General features: G+C 37.7%; 2 protein-coding genes across 3 annotated transcripts; both read left to right on the forward strand.

Annotated features, from left to right (window-relative positions):
- The first annotated feature begins 2,899 nt into the window (after positions 1-2,899).
- On the forward strand, positions 2,900-6,635 carry LOC109166074 (peptidyl-prolyl cis-trans isomerase CYP23). Of its 2 annotated transcripts, XR_002051609.1 has the most exons (10): positions 2,900-3,073; positions 3,908-4,021; positions 4,125-4,273; positions 4,444-4,516; positions 4,616-4,705; positions 4,982-5,021; positions 5,628-5,710; positions 5,798-5,834; positions 6,326-6,380; positions 6,491-6,635. XR_002051609.1 is itself a non-coding variant. In XM_019314961.1 (9 exons), exons 1-8 carry the CDS (start codon positions 2,933-2,935, stop codon positions 5,816-5,818), a joined length of 711 nt encoding a protein of 236 aa, XP_019170506.1. In that variant the 5' UTR covers positions 2,900-2,932; the 3' UTR covers positions 5,819-5,834; positions 6,326-6,635. The 2 variants fall into 2 exon arrangements, 1 of the variants encoding a protein (XP_019170506.1); XM_019314961.1 differs by having other exon boundaries at positions 6,326-6,635.
- A 6,107-nt stretch (positions 6,636-12,742) lies between these two features.
- LOC109166110 lies at positions 12,743-13,552 on the forward strand. Its single transcript, XM_019315000.1, has one exon. It carries the CDS (start codon positions 12,743-12,745, stop codon positions 13,550-13,552), a length of 810 nt encoding a protein of 269 aa, XP_019170545.1.
- Positions 13,553-16,967: the final 3,415 nt, after the last annotated feature.

Below are 16,967 nucleotides of genomic sequence, written 5' to 3' on the forward strand. Positions count from 1 at the left end.
TTTGAAATCAAGGGATGAATGTGGAGATCTATTTACCAAATAGCAAGCAGTAGAAACGGCCTCGGCCCAAAAATCACGCCGTTTCCATAACCCAGCATTAGAGAGCATACAACGAGCTCTTTCCAATAGAGTCCTGTTCAAACGTTCGGCAACACCATTCTGCTGGGGTTTACCAGGCAAGGTCTTGTGCCTGGCAATTTCATTTGCCGCACAGAAGTCATTAAAATCTGACTCACAGAACTCCAAGCCATTGTCTGTCCTGAGCTTCTTGACTTTTTTACCAGTCTAAGTCTCAACAAGTATTTTCCACTTCTTGAAAATAGAAAATGCCTGATTTTTATGTTTCAGGAAATAGACCCAAACTTTACGAGAAAAGTCATCAATAATAGACATAAAATATCTACAGCCTCCCATAGACTGGAATTTAGTCGGTCCCCATAAGTCAGAATGTATGTATTCCAATACATCTTTGGTACGGTGTGTAGCAGTAGAGAAACTAACCCTCTTTTGTTTCCCAAAAACACAATGCTCACAAAATTGTAATTTACCCGTACTTGAATCACCAAGGAGACATTTTTTGCTCAGGAGATGCATGCCTTTCTCACTCATATGCCCCAGACGCATATGCCATAATTGAGTGAGATCCGCATCAGACATCGATGAGGATACCGCTACTGAACCCGTCACAGTACTGCCATGCAAGACGTACACGCTTCCAGAATGAGAAGCTTTCATGAGAACAACAGAGCCTTTTTATGACCTTCACAACTCCACCTTCAGCTATGTACTTGTACCCCAGAGATTCCAAGGTGCCCAACGATATTAGATTGCGTTTCAAATCAGGAATATACCGAACATTGGTAAGAGTCCTGATAACGTTATCATGAGTTTTAATCTGCACACTTCCAATTCCACTAACCTTGCATTGGGTATCATTACCCATCAAGACAACTCCACCATCAACCGGTTCCAGAGAGACGAACTAGTCTTTGTGAGGACACATGTGGAATGTACAACCAGAGTCCATAATCCACTCGGTTTCGCTCCGTTTGCAACCGGAGCTAACAGATAACAAAACATCGCCTTCTGAATCACTTTCAACAACACTAGCTTCAGCGGACTTCTTTTCACTCTCTTGCTTGTTTTTCAACTTGAAGCATTCAGTTACATCATGACCATGCTTCTTGCAGTACTTACAGGATTTGTTGGACTTATGTCCTTTGGACTTGGATCTAGAATTTTTATTGCTACTCCCTGATTCAAGTGAACGACCCCTTACAGTCAAGCCTTCACCTTTGTCCTCAGACTTAATTTCAAAGTCAAACTTTTCTTTGGACAATAGGTTTGACTTAACATTGTCGAAAGTAAGGGTATCACTACTATTATCATACAGCATAATTTCTTTGAAATGCTTGTATGAATTAGGGAGAGAGACAAGCAATAAAACAGCACGATCCTCATCTTCAATTATGACATCAATATTTTCCAAGTCCAATAAAATAGAATTGAATTCATCTAAGTGAGATTTAATAGAAGTACCTTCCGTCATACGGATTGTGTACAGACGCTCCTTCAGGCGTAGCGTATTCGCCAGAGTTTTGGCCATGTAAAGCGCATCCAGCTTGGACCATAAATCTGACGCAGTCGTCTCACTTACTACCTCACGTAGAACTTCTTTAGACAGGCACAAAAGAATGGTTGAACGTGCCTTGTCATCCAAATCTTCCCAATCTTCATTTGTCATTGTAGCCGGTTTCTTCTTCTTCCCAGCTAGCGCTTTCTTCAAACCGTTCTGGGTTAGAACGGCTTCCATCTGAACCTTCCAGATAGAAAAGCTAATTTTCCCGTCGAACTTCTCGATATCGAACTTAGTAACAGTTGACATCTTTGAAAATAATTCTCAAATAAACCGCTCTGATACCACTTGTTAGGAATATAGCGGAATAATGCGGAAGCGAAGAATCGAGAATTGAGAATTATAGAAGTTAAATAATATAAATAGGGAAAATATGTATAAAAGACAAATGAATAAATAAAGTGGGAAAATATATAATATATATATATATAAACCCTCAAATGAGAAGTAAAGGGATATATATATTAATGCATACGTGAGAAACTAATAGAGAAAGGAGAGAGAATTCAATATTGACGATAGAATGAGAGGTACATTGAAAGAATTGAGAAGCCTGCTATTTATACATTCTAAACTAGAGAGTTATGCGGCATGCACATGGTGGAGCGACACAATCGGCGATGATGTGCAAGAAGAGTCTATTGCATGCGATGTGGGTGGATATGGTCTGAATGAATTTGGACCACAAATTATTATGATCTAACATTTATAAAAAAAATAAATAAATAAAATTTTAAAGTGATAATGAACACGAGTGTAATATTATACTTAATATATAAACATACACATATAATACATAATCAAATACTATCAATACTAAACTTTGAAGCTCGATTAAACACAAACTCCAACCATTATAACTATTTTGAGTTCGACTCGACTAGTTTGCGAATTGCAATCATATTATAGAAGTTCCTTGTATATTTATACCTACAAACTAAAAAGGTGATGCTTGTATGAATGGGGTTATTGATGAACAAGTGAGTCTCGAGGTGGTCGTGATTCGATTCATAGTTTATAGGTGATTCATCGTTGACAATAACTATAATGTGAACTATTACTATATGATTCTAGACGGTTCATGAACCGGTAGTTCAAGTTAACTGAGATTTGTTTTAAATCGAATCGTGACCACCTCTAAAAGTGATTACTAATTAGAGTGGGGTTAAGTATAATTCTTGAAATAATAGGGGATTTAGATGTTACTCTCAAAAACGTTTGGGGTCCGAGTAAAATTATTTATCGAGTTCGACGCTACTAACGTAACAATGCATCTATGATCTGACAACAGAAAAAATGGGGCGCCAAGTCAAAGCGGGTATGGGATCCATCTCCATTGCTGCACTTGCTTGCATACTTTTCCTTTGTTGCTCATATCAATTCAATGCCGCCCATGGGTCAGAACCCGAAATGAGTTCGACCCGTGTTGTGTTTCAGGTTCCAATTTCTCAGTTTCTCTCTTCTTTGTTGTGTTCTTAATGGATTATTGTGATTGGATGCTTCTTTTTTGGTTTTCATAGCTCCAGATGATGAGAAATTAGTTAAATAAGTGAAAAGATTGAAGCTTTCTTGAATTTTAGATGTAGAACTTGGAAGTTAATTGGAATTTTGAGTGTTTTCTGATATGAAAATTGGAATTTTGAGTGTGTTATGATATGGAATTCTGTGTTTTATGGTCTTAGAAATGAAGCTTTAAGCGAAAAATATGAAATTTTTGGTGAGTAAATACCAATTTTGGTCCACTATTGCTTAGTGACAGTTTTGGTCCATATGTTTAATGACTAACAAATGTCATCCGATGATTATCATTTTAATGTCAATTTTGATCACTTCGGTCACCTTTCCGACTCAAACATGCTGGAATCTCAAAATTTTAAGGTTATACCAAAGAAACTTAGGAAAAGGTCTACTGATGAGATAACCAAAGGGCCTAGCATACTTGGATGGATGAAAATAACCTTAAAAAGTTTGAGATTCCGGACTGTTTGAGTCGCACCGGTGACCGGAGTGATAAAAAATGGCATTAAAATGATAGTCATCAGATGACATTTGTCAGCCATTAAACTTGTGGACCAAAATTGTCACTACGCTAATAGTTGTGGGATCAAAATTGGTATTTTCTCAGTTTTTGGTGATTGCTACAATTTTGGTTTTGATGAATTATGTGACTTTAATTGAATGTGTATTGTAATGCATTGTGACTGAAGAATGGATGTTGCTAATGGTGAAAATTTTGGGTGTTGAATAAAGAAGTGTTTGAGTTGAATGCAGACAAACTATGGGGATATTGAATTTGGTTTTTATCCTAGCGTCGCACCGAGAACAGTTGAGCACATCTTCAAACTTGTGCGCCTGGGAGGCTACAATACTAATCACTTCTTCCGGGTACTTAGTCTTTGCCAAGAACTACAAAACGTCTGGATTCTCGAATAGAATAGCTATTGCGACTAAAAAAGTTGGTTGATTGCCGCTTCCAAACTGTCTACAGGTAGATAAGGGGTTTGTTGCTCAGGTGGCGGATGTTGCTGGAGGAAGAACGGCGCCTATGAATGAAGAACAGCGGGTCGAAGCTGAAAAGACTGTTAAGGGAGAATTCAGTGACGTCAAACATGTAAGAGGAATTCTTTCTATGGGAAGGTAAAGAGATTTTTGGTTGCATTTTCTCTGTTGATCGTGTTCTTTATGTTGTCCAGCCTCTTTTATACTCCGTATGCTAGAAGTGTTCCCATGCATAAAATTTAGCTTAAAATTTTGAGTTTAACCGTTTTATTTTACCTGAACTATACCTTTTCGACCATTTTGCTTAGACATTCTGATCCCGATAGTGCTTCATCATCATTCTCAATGCTTCTTGGAGATGCACCTCACCTCGATGGCCAAGTAAGATGGTTAAATTAAACATGATATCGTTTTTTTTTTTTTTTTTGTTGGTCAGAAGATTCAAATAACTCACAATAGTTACTTCTTGGCACTAATTAGTATGCAGTATTTGGAAAAGTTACTAAAGGGGATGAAACATTGAGAAAGCTTGAGCAGCTACCTACTCGACGTGAAGGGATCTTTGTAATGGTATGATTCCATAGTGTTATTTTCTTTTCACTTTCCCTTTTCCCCATTTCGGGGATACATAACGTTATTGTCTTGCTTGAAAGAGGATGACCATCCGTAATTCCTTACTAATGTGTAATTCTGGAATCTGGAGGATGAACTATTTCTCTAAAGAGTAAAGACTACTTCTGTGCCCGATTTTTAATATCTTTAATTTCTATTTATCCGTTTAGATTGGTAGTTGTTTACAAAAGACGTTTGATTATCCTCGACTTTCTGTGAAATTCTTTGTTGTAGCCAACGGAGCGCATCACAATCCTGTCAACATACTACTATGGTAAGACTGTCCAAAATATTTGTGTTGGTTCCAATTCATTGATAGAAAAATAAATTTCGTTAGAAAACAGAAAACAGAAAACAGAAAACAGAGAACAGTGTTCTGAATGACATGTATATAAATATATAATTTTTACTTTGAATTCTAATATAGTAATGTATGTGAAATTTCAATATCCGATATCTGGACCAAACTTGTATTACGATATAACATAACTTAAAATATCCAAACTAATAATCAATTGAGTTCAATCAAAATATAAAACTTGGTATAGAGTCTAGTTTTTAATTTTGATAATGTAAATAATGTCTAACTTTAAGCATAAGCAAATAAGTTATGTTTAAATAAGTAATGCAAGTAGAAAAGATAGAAGATGGTGATAAGTAAAAGAAGATGATAATGAATGTAATCATAGTAATGAATAAATATGTAAGTAGATAATGGTGAGAATGTGGTTATAGTGACATATAGCCAAATAGATGATAAATGATTCTGTTTTCCATTTAGAAAACAGTTTTTAATAGTTTTCTAGAAAATTGTTTCCTGTTTTCAAAATGGAAAAATGTGCTAGTAAACATGTTTTCTGTTTTCTGTTTTCTGCTTTAGATACGGAGATGGAATCTTGCGAGCAAGAGAGGTCCTTGTTGAAAAGAAGACTTGCTGCATCTGCTGTTGAAATTGAAAGACAGGTAATTATATTGTATTGTATATTCTACTAATTTGAGAAAATTCGGTGTTGTTTTTATTAAACGAGCAATCCCATTTCCCTTTTGCAGAGAATGAAATGCTTTCCTTAACATAGCGGATGAAGAGGTCAGGCATTGAAACACCGGCTTCATTCTTTTGCAAGATTTAATAAATTCTCTGCCTCAAATTTAGTTGCAAGGTTCAGTGTAACACGCTAAAAATGATCCCAATGGGCTATAATGTTTTTTATCGAGCATCCCATTGTCTACTCAATCATAGATTATGAATGAACTCCTAAGCCTAACCGTTCTCCAAGACTAGTATAGATTTTGAGATTGTGTTTGATGATACTACATGTTTTTGTAACTAAGAGTTTTACGCTTTTCTGCTCTTTCTGTACTTAATCATAGATACCCCCCCCCAACCTAAAGCGATGTATTAAACTCTTTTTTTAATGGCCAGCACGCTTTTCTAGTTCATCATGTCATCATAGGCTGCCATTTTTTTTAATGGAAAATTTCTTTTAGTATTTAGTAACCAAATCATATGTTGCAAATACTGATGATATCCAGTCTAATTTTTCGTTTATTTTTTATTTTCCCTTTTCCAACATGCAGAGGTTCAGTTTGCTCCATACAGCATGAAGCCAAATACGCTAGTGTTACGAAGAAGGTATGTCTTGCCGGCTTGATTTAATTACACCTGGGAGAGAGACTAGTCAATCAACGGTCATGATTGAATCCATTGAATCTGGTTCATAATCTGGAATAATTTTCATGCAGTTCTTCCAGGGGAATGGGTAGCATCTACCATGCCACATGTGGTGATGTGGAATGTACACCTTAATGTCTGTTTTCTTTCTCGTTTCTTTGTTGTACACTACCGAACAATTTCAATTAATACACCTGATTGAGCACTCTGTCTGAACTTCATTAGATTTTCTTAGCAGCAATAGAGGACGAAAAAATAAAAAGTGATGTTTTTTAGGACAACATGGATTGAACTCGAGAACCCTCATGGAGAAAAAGGAGTTAAGTTACCATAACGGGAAAAAGGCAATTGCTAAACTTTTGCATGCATCTTTACTGCTTTAAGTTAGAAAGAAATTCTAGACAGGAGGAAAGGGAACAAGGTGAAATTAATAGCAGCTAGAAATGTCTCGACGATTTGGAACTCTTTTCTTTGATCTCTCAACTAAATGATTAGGATTTAGGATGACTTTTTACTTGAACATATAGATGATTGAAGAAGGAATCTTTGTCACATGCAAAATCATGTAAGCACATCTTTTTGTCTAGCCTAGGAAGATAGTAGGCGGGGAATATATTCTTCTGTGACATAGCACTCTGCATTATTGTTTCCCGTTTAAATGAGAATTCCATCGTCTTAAAAGCAGCTGCAACTGTGCTGAAACAACTTGCTATGTACTGTTAGTATCTGTCTGTGAGAACCCCGTTCCAAGCCTCAGAGCTTTGCTCAACCAAAGTCAACACGGAGGGCCCGTCTTCCAGTGACTTGTAGCTGTCTGGTATATGTAAGTTTTGAATTATGCAGCCTTTGTGCTTTAATGTTTTTAAGTATGCATGTGCCATTGCATTGATAGTCTTAAGCTTTTAGCGATGGAGCCAAACTTGGATTGGAAAATAGTGTCCAGTAGGCTATTGGAAATTGACAAGACTCGTAGATTTCTTGCATCATAATGCCTCATCCTCCTCCTCGTCCTTAACGTTGTTTACATAATCATGGATAGACGAAAGAAATTCCGTGTTTGATTTGACTGGACAAGGAAGCCACCAGAAGGCTATGATCGATTAGGTTTTGTTTGAACATTGGAAAAGAAAAAACATGCTATTCTAGCTAGAGGCGATCTCCACACTGCTATTTGAGATCTAGTTTGGGTGCATATAGATCCCGCTATCCTAGTTTTCTTGACATTCAAGGGCAGAATTTTCTATCCTAAGCAAGATTTCCTTCTTGGAACAATGACTCATGTAATCCTTAGAGCATTAATGTCTAGATTGCAAATTGCACTCTGGTATGAGGCTCTCAGTTTAGTATTTCTCATGTTATCTAACTTGGGGTGGGCAGAAAACTTGGTTGGAATTGGAACTGGTGAACGCCAACTATAAATTGCAAGATGTGTCTTAACAGGCTTCCCAGAGTCGATCTTGCGGTTGTTATTAGCGATTCAGAGGTTTGAACTCTTTTTGAATTGGTCAACCAGTTAAGCTATGTCCCCACCTCTCGGCCTCTTGGGGACTTGAACATAGGATTAGGTCATTGTTACATAACAAGTGGTAAACCACCTTGACCTAAAATCACCACTCCAACGGCATGGTGGAGATTCGACTCCCACCAACATCTTGGAGTTAGGGCTCTCCAGGCTAGAGTTTGGGCCATTGGGCTCCACAAGTTGGCGGAAGTGTGGATATGGATCCCTTGTGCGCAGAGTCAATAATAAGGACTGTCTGGGAGGTTGCTTGGGCGACTCACGATTTACCTCTTCCAGCGACTCTTGGACAGGGATTATGGGGCTTAGGATTAGTCCAACGTAAGTTGGAGACCTAATCTATCAAAAAAAAAAAAAAAAAAAAAAAGCCAAACAAAATAGTAGGTATGAGGAACATTACTTATGAGGAACTTTTGTCATCTTCTTTGAAAATCAAACCCTAGTCCCATCCATGCTTGCAAGTCCAAGAACATCTGTACTTTTTACCATCAGAGAATGCAGAAAATGCAGCCCCCCAGGAAAACTCCACAGCATTAGAGAGCCTAGGGGACACCCCACATGGTCTACTCTCTGCTCATACATTTTTGTTAGAAAAAAAACATATCAATCAGAGGCTCCTTTAGTCCTTAACCTAGAAAGTAAATGTCATTCTGGTATATGTTTGATTCCCTGTCTGTTACACAGGCATGATGGTCCATTGTACCTTTGACAATGGCTTCTGGGATGGGTTTTGGCTACATTGGTTGGTTGTTGGTTTCTTTTATCACAGTAATAACTGCAAGATCTTGTCGGAGAAGAAAGAGGCCATTACATGTGATGAATTTCATGGAAATTGTATGGTGAAGGATTCATACCCATACCTTCCATGGTAAATGGCAATGGGATTTAGTCAAGCAGACTTGCATAATCATCATGAGGGTTTACCATTTCTTGATTCTTGATTAGGGTTTCATGCTGCTTCCATTTCCCATTTCCCGGTTTATCGTTTCTCTTAACGGGGATTGACCTCTTGACCTTGTGGCATGTGGAGCATCGGGTTCATTACATTGGCAACACTATTAGTAAGACGTGGGAAAAGAGATGTTATTAGGCCTTATGTCACATGGAGCCTCGAGCTTACTATGTTGGCAAGACTACTAGTAAGAAGTGGGAAAAAATATATGTTATTTGACCTTATGTCACAGGGAGCCTCGGGTATACTATGTTAGCAACACTATTAGTAAGAAGTGGGATAAGAGATGTTATTTGACCTTATGTCACATGGAGCCTCGGGTATACTACGTTGGCAACACTATTAATAAGAAGTGGGAAAGAGATGTTATTTGACCTTATGTCACATGGAGCCTCGGGCATACTACGTTGGCAAATGGCAACACTACTAGTAAGAAGTGGGAAAAGAGATTTTATTTGACCTTATATCACATGGAGCCTCGGGCGTACTACGTTGGCAACACTACTAGTAAGAAGTGGGAAAAGAGAGATAATTTTGACCTTGGCCCTGTTTGGTAAAATGGCTGTTAGCTGTTAGTTGTTAGCTGATTGTGTTAATTAGAGGGTATAAATAGTTGATAACATTAGCTGATTGTAGAAAAGTGTTTGGTAAATTAGCTGATAACAAATAGATATTTGGTATAATTTCTTTTCTCAAAAAGCTAATTGAAAAAGTTGCTTGGAGTAGCCTTTTGAATTTTAGCCTTTTGAAGTTGCAAAAAGTTAATTAACCAAAAATTTATATTGATATTTTAACTAAATCAAACAATTAATAGTTGTCAAAAAGCCAAAATTGGCCTATAGGCCAATTTTTCAATCGTTATGCGTTGGACCCGTGTCCAGCATGCTTGCTGGACACGGGTAACAGTGCCAACGGCACTGTTATCTCCCTTTTTTTTTTTTTTTTTTTTTAAATTTCAGACCGCTTTGTTATAGGAGTATATATTCATAATTTTATTACTATATTATTAATAACTGTACATTCATAACTCCATAACTGTACGTTCATAACTCTATAACTGTACATTCATAACTCCATAACTGTACATTCATAACTCCATAACTGTACATTCATAACTCTATAATTGTACATTCATAATTTTCGAAGCTCTATGTTCACAATTTTAGAGCTCTATGTTCATAATTTTATCACTATATGTTCATAATTGTAAAAGTTCATAATGTTAGAGTTCTTTGTTCATAATTCGATCAATAACTATACATTCATAATTCCATAACTGTAGATTCATAATCTCATAACTGTAGATTCATAACTCCATAACTGTAGATTCATAACTCCATAATTGTACATTCATAATCTTCGAAGCTCTATATTCACAATTTTAAAGCTCCATGGTCATAATTTTATCACTATATATGTTCATAATTGTAAGTTCATAATGTTAGAGCTCTGTGTTCATGATTTCATAATTGCATAACTGTACATTCATAATGGCATAACTGTATATTCATAACGGCATAACTGTACATTCATAATCCAAAAAAAAAAAATAACGTCGTTAACGCCGTTAACGACAAAACGTGCGCAAATTTTTTTTTTTTAACTAAATGACGCGTTTTTTTTAAAAACGACGTCGTTTTGGGCCCGTGTCCACAATTCACTGTGGACACGGGTCCAGGGCATAATTTGCCCCAATTTTTTACCAAAGAGGGCCCTTATGTCACATGGAGCCTTTGGCTTTCTAAACTGGCCACACTACTATTAAGAAGTGAGAAAAGAGATGTTATTTGACCTTTTTTGTCACATGGAGCCTCGCGCATATAAGTTGGTATAATACTACTAGTAGAAAGTGGGAAAAGAGATACTTTGAATTTGTTCATATAATCATATTCTCTAATTTACAAGAAAATCTGTAGCAACAATTCGAATGTGCGCTCTAAGCAAAGTCTGTATTGTGACTCTAGGCAATTTATGTCATGGACTAGGGTCCACATAGCATTATGGACCCTGGATTGAAATGACCATGTACAAAATTCATATTCGTAAGGTACAGAATTTCATAACACAAGACACATACACATGTTATATATTTACTTATTTTCTAAATCTGATTTAGGTACATAATTTGTGTTTATAAGCACATAATTTCACAACACAAGACACAAATTCATAACATAAGACATCCAATTACTAATTTGCTTCAGGTACAGAATTTATACTATTAAGACACAATTTTATAATACAAGACACATGTACTAGGGTCTACAGTGCACTATGAACTTTAATCCATGGTATAAAGATTGGTAAATCTAGCGAACATAGGTTTACACATAAACTCGTTTAGAAGGCCTATACCTAAGTGGCTAAAATTGAGAAGTCCAAATGATAGCTTTTACGAAAAATTAAATTTGAAATCTTGTACTTACTAAATCAACGGTGTGAAATTCAACATTGAATGATGCACGAAACATATTCAAAACAGTTGGGTGTAGCCGACATCTCTGCAAGTATTTTCGCTCGATTGAAAGTAACAACAACATGGCAGCATTAAAACTGGTTGTTTGAGGTATAGCGTGACTGTCGGCTCCAAATCTATGAATAAACAGTTAAAAAAACCTTTGTAACATATACATGTTGATGTAGGGGTAATGAAAGGTATTGCCATGGCTGCCTGCAGGAAGGTAATTGTCACAATAATCCTAGTCTTTATCTTATTTTGTAGGGGCAATTAAGTAATTTTACTTGTGTTTGGGAGGTATAAACCTATCATCCTTGGGGCCCTTCTTGTTAGTTAGACATGAAAAAGAAAAAAGTCTGATAAATCCTCAAAATAATTTGGAAAAGTTTAATTAAACTTGATTTTGAAAAAAAAAAAAGTTTCATATTAGCATTCGAAGTCTAACAAATGCTTTCTTCAAAGACTTGGATAGCTGGCAATGAATGGTACGTACGAAAGTGGTTGGCGTGAGTGACCGTGTACTCTCGTCCTTAAGAGAGATCAGGAATTTGAACATCCTCTCGTATAAAGCAAATTATTGCATGGACCATGGTCCACACAATTATATGGACCATGAATATCATGTACATTTTTAATATATTAAAAGTACATTATTTTTGTACTGAAGGTACATTATATAAAATAATGTACTCTTAGTATATTAAAATGTACTTTAAAAAATGTACCTTACGTACATAAATAATGTATCCTTAGTATATTAAAAATATTTTTTTTTATTTATGGTCCATGCAATAATGATTGCTTGTATAAAAAAATCAATCTGGTAAGCACTTTGCTCCTTAATTGGGCCAGCCTAGTACGATGGGGATTAGTCTAATTATAATACAGCTTAAAGGTACCTCCTACAGTTATGACTTGCTCAAGGTACATCATGGTCTGGCAAAAATAACAATAACCTGCTATAAAAGACCACGTAAAATGGCCCTTTTTAGGAATATTAAGGAGTGTGGTTGGTCTAGAATGAGTGAACACTAAATAAAAACTAAATTATAAAAAAGTGTGACCACGACACATTAATACAATACACTATCAAGAAAGAACAAATGTCTTTGACATATCAAGTACATACAAACCTCATTCAATTCATTACTAGGGGTGCAAATTCTTAAGCCTATATGTGGCTAGTGTTATATTCAGTTATTATTTGTTCTATTTATGTTCTTGTAGAATAATTATATTTGAATAATTGTTGTAACTCTCTTTCGTGTACTATATATAGTTGGTAGTTTAAATCAATAAAGTATAGTTTATTCACTTATATGGTATCAAGAGCCACACACTCCTAAAGTGATTTTTTTTTTTTTCATTTCATATTCGCCACCTTTGTGACCAATATGGCTTCCCAATTTACTATAACCACAAATGATGTTATCCAACTAAATGCTCCGTCCAACTTCCCTATCAAACTCACCCCCACTAATTTTCCTGTTTGGAAACTCCAAGTCCAGTCGACATTAATTGGCTTCAATCTTCTTAGCTACATTGACGATTCTATTAAAGAACCAACCAAGTTTAGTGGTGCTGAACAAACCACCTCGAATCCTGCACACTTGACTTGGTATCGTCAAGACCAAATCATTACCAATGCATTACTAGGGAGTTGTTCTGACACAATTCAACCCTTAATCTCTTCCGCACCCACAGCGAGTGATGCCTGGCAACGGCTCGTTGCTAGCTATGCTAGTGCCTCTCGAGGACAGATCATTTCCCTCAAGGCCAAGCTCACCAAAAACCCGAAAGGTGATCGATTGGTTACCGCTTTCTTGACTAATATGCGGTCCACACCCGACGATCTCGCCTTGGCTCAGTCCCCAGTTTCGGATGATGACATGGTGGTTTATGTTTTAACACAGCTTGGAGACGAGTACAGACCCATTGTCTCCGTTGTTCATGTCCATGACACGCCAATCTCTTTGGGCGAATTAGCCAATGTTCTCACCACTGATCATAAACGTCACTTGAAAGAACCTGAGGAGGTTCGCCAGTCCCTGTTGGCTACTGCCAATGCCACTGAACGCAGTTTCTGGGCTTCACCGAATTCTCATCAGCCCACAACCAACAGGAGATTTCGCAGCAACAGCAACACTAACAGGCAAACACGACAGCAAAATGGCAATGTTGTTTTTGTTGATCATTTTTCTTGATATGTCTGGCTATATCCTTTAAAACGCAAGTCCGATGTATTTGAAGTGTTTCCTCAGTTCAAAAGGTTAATAGAGAAGTTCTTTGACTTGTCTATTGTCTCAATTATGTATTTGAAGTGTTTCCTCAGTTCAAAAGGTTAATAGAGAAGTTCTTTGACTTGTCTATTGTCTCAATTTATTCGAATAATGGACGGGAGTTCGTTAAATTAATATCAATGCTTAACGCTCATGGTATTTCACATTTCACTACTCCCCTTCATACTCCTGAGCACAATGGCATGGCTGAACGGCGACACAGGCATGTGGTCGAAACTGGTATGTCCCTTCTTCATATTGCCTCTATGTCGTCTTCATACTGGCCTCATGCTTTTCAAACAGTCGCCTATCTCATTAATCGGCTCCCAACACCAGTTTTAGGTAATAAATCCACTTATCACATTTTGTTTAGATAGTTATCAAACTATGATAAGCTACAACCTTTTGGCTGTCTGTGTTTCCCCTGGTTACGTCCCTATTATACAAAAAAGCTAGAACCAAAGTCACGGTCATGTATTTTTTTTTTGGGGTATTCAAACACACAATCAGCTTATAAATGCCTCGATTTTGAAGCGAATCGGGTATATTTATCAAGACATGAACGCTTTGTTCCTCATGTGTTTCCTGCCAAGGAGTTACAGGTTAAGTCAGATATGACTACTGGGGTTCAATCTCCTACCCTGCTACATATTCTCTTCAAAACACTAGAATCCTCTGTTGAGCCAACGTCATCCTTGCCAGCCGCGTCAGTTCCGCCGCCAACTGCGTCAGTTTTGCCGAGACTTCCGACGCCACAGTCCGCCTCGACGTCTGGGCAGTCCGGCGGACACAGTGCGACAGCCGGTCACCACTCATCGCCTGTTTCGTCAAAGTCCCCGTCTCCTGCTGCGAGTTGTTCGTCACCTCCTGTCACTACCAACGTCCATCCGCACGATGAACCCTCATCTTCCCAACCACTCGCAACCTCTGAAGTTTCACAACCGTTGTCCTCCTCTGAATCCATTCAACCGCAAACTATGTTGCGTCGGTTTACTAGTTCTCGTCGCCCTAACCCCAGGTACTCTGATTATGTTGTCAACCTAACCACAGCCCACTCCTTGCCTCCGACTTTAGAGCCCTCTACTATCACTCAGGCCCTCAAAGATGCTAGGTGGAGGAAAGCCATGGACGAGGAGTTCGAAGCTTTGCACCACAATAATACGTGGTCACTAGTCTCGCGTGGCGATGGGGTTTCAATTGGCTATAAATGGGTCTACCGGGTCAAGCGCAAATCAAATGGTTCAGTTGATCGATACAAGGTACGCCTTGTGGCCAAAGGGTTCTTACAGACAGTTGGCCGGGATTATTTTGAAACATACAGCCCAGTTATGAAACCAGTCAATATCCGGTTGTCCTAACCATTGTGTTAAGTAACCGCTGGGGTTTTCTCCAGTTGGATACCAATAATGTTTTCCTGCATGGCACGCTGCATGAGGAAGTTTATATGGAGCAGCCGCCCGGATATGTTGATCCACTATACCCTACTCGTGTTTGCAGGTTAACTAAAGCTTTGTATGGCCTTAAACACGCTCCAAGAGCCTGGTATCAGGAGCTCTCACTTTTTTTCTTTTTATTTTTTTTTCTTTTTTTTGCTTCGTTGTGGGTTCACTAAGTCCCAAGCAGATGCTTCACTGTTCATTTATTCATCTCATGGTGTGATTGTTTATTTCCTAGTCTACGTGGATGATATTTTGTTGACAGCAATAATGTCACCTGGCTTGATCGTTTTGTGAAGACTCTGTCAGCCCAGTTTGCTCTGAAGGATCTCCGTACACTCCATCATTTCTTGGGTGTAGAGGTCATCTCTACTGTTGATGGTATGTTCTTGTCACAAAGCCAATATATCACTGATATACTCACACAGTTCAAAATGAATGGTGCAAAGGATGTTTCAACACCACTGGCGGTTTCAGAAAAATTAGTGCCACTGCAGTCACCTGACTTTGCCGTGGATGCTACGCAGTTTCGTAGCTTGGTAGGTCTTATGCAGTACCTTGTAATCACCCGGCTAGATGTGGCATTTGCAGTCAATCGACTATCTTAGTTCATGCATGCGCCTTCGGAGCTACACTAGCAAGCTAATAAATGACTACTTCGTTATCTCAAAGGGACTGTTTGTCACGGCCTATTCTTTCGCGTTGGTCAACCTTTGTTGCTGCGTGTCTATACCGACTCCGATTGGGGCGGATGCAACATTATTGGACGCTCGACTACGACGTACTTGGTGTATCTAGGCAACAACCTTATTTCCTGGAAATCCTCGCGGCAAAAGTCGGTTTCTCGTTCGTCAACAGAAGTTGAGTACCAGGCCTTGGCTAATGCTGCAACGGAGGTCCTCTGGGTTAAGAATCTCCTCAAGGAGCTCAAGTTGAGTCTAGTATAGCCTCCTGTTCTATTTTGTTATAACCTCAGCGCCACCTACGTTTGTAAATATCCAGTGTTTCACTCACGTATGAAACACTTGGCTTTGTACTACTTCTTTGTGCGTGATTTGGTTACTAGTGGTGTGCTAGTTGTTCAACATGTTCCGTCCTCCGCTCAGCTAGCTGATCTTCTCATCAAGCCGCTTGAACGTCACCTATTCCTTCATTTTTGGTCCAAGATTGGAGTCTCCGACGGATCTCAATCTTGCAAGGGCGTGTTAAACCTATATGCGGCTAGTGTTATATTCAGTTATTATTTGTTCTATTTATGTTCCTACAGAATAGTTATGTTTGAATAGTAGTTGTTACTCCCTGCTATTTACTCTCCTCTGTGTACTATATATAGGTGGTAATTTACATTAATAAAGTACAGTTCATTCACTTGCATAAATGAGCTGTACTAAGCTCGAACTTAAGTAGTTAAAATTTTAGGCTCAAGTTCAACATGCTATGGCTCGTAAGCGACTCAAAAGTCACAAGCCAACACTTTTTAAGTTCGAGCTTGGCTTGATTACTTAACGAGTTAACTTTAGCTCAGCTTAATTAAATTTGAATTTGATGGAACTTATATTTTTCATATTCATATGCGCTTAAATTGTGGAATCTATCTCAATTTGATCAAACTTATATTTTTCATATGCGCTTAAAGTGTGAAATCTAGAGATGGAAATAGACTAATTCACATTGACTAATTAAGTGCAAATGAAATTAATCATTTGTGGTTGATATATCCTAATCTCCTAATCACGTTTTTTTTTTTTTTACTATAACTGCGTGCATGCGATTATTTATTCAACGGAATTGTCTATCAGTATCATGACAAGAAAAAATATATCAGCATCAACAGTTCAATTGATATTCAAGTAATAGATTATAGACAAAATTAATATTTTTTCTGTCCTATTTTGCCTATCATA

Source organism: Ipomoea nil, unplaced genomic scaffold, assembly GCF_001879475.1.
Source record: "Ipomoea nil cultivar Tokyo-kokei standard unplaced genomic scaffold, Asagao_1.1 scaffold3087, whole genome shotgun sequence".
NCBI lineage: Eukaryota > Viridiplantae > Streptophyta > Magnoliopsida > Solanales > Convolvulaceae > Ipomoea > Ipomoea nil.

Coding starts and splice junctions, on each gene's coding strand:
- LOC109166074 (XM_019314961.1), top strand. CDS start 2,933: ATGGGGCGCCAAGTCAAAGCGGGTATGGGATCCATCTCCATTGCTGCA. Junction 3,074..3,907: donor CGACCCGTGTTGTGTTTCAG/GTTCCAATTTCT, acceptor AGTTGAATGCAG/ACAAACTATGGGGATATTGA. Junction 5,022..5,627: donor CCTGTCAACATACTACTATG/GTAAGACTGTCC, acceptor TTTCTGCTTTAG/ATACGGAGATGGAATCTTGC.
- LOC109166110 (XM_019315000.1), top strand. CDS start 12,743: ATGGCTTCCCAATTTACTATAACCACAAATGATGTTATCCAACTAAAT.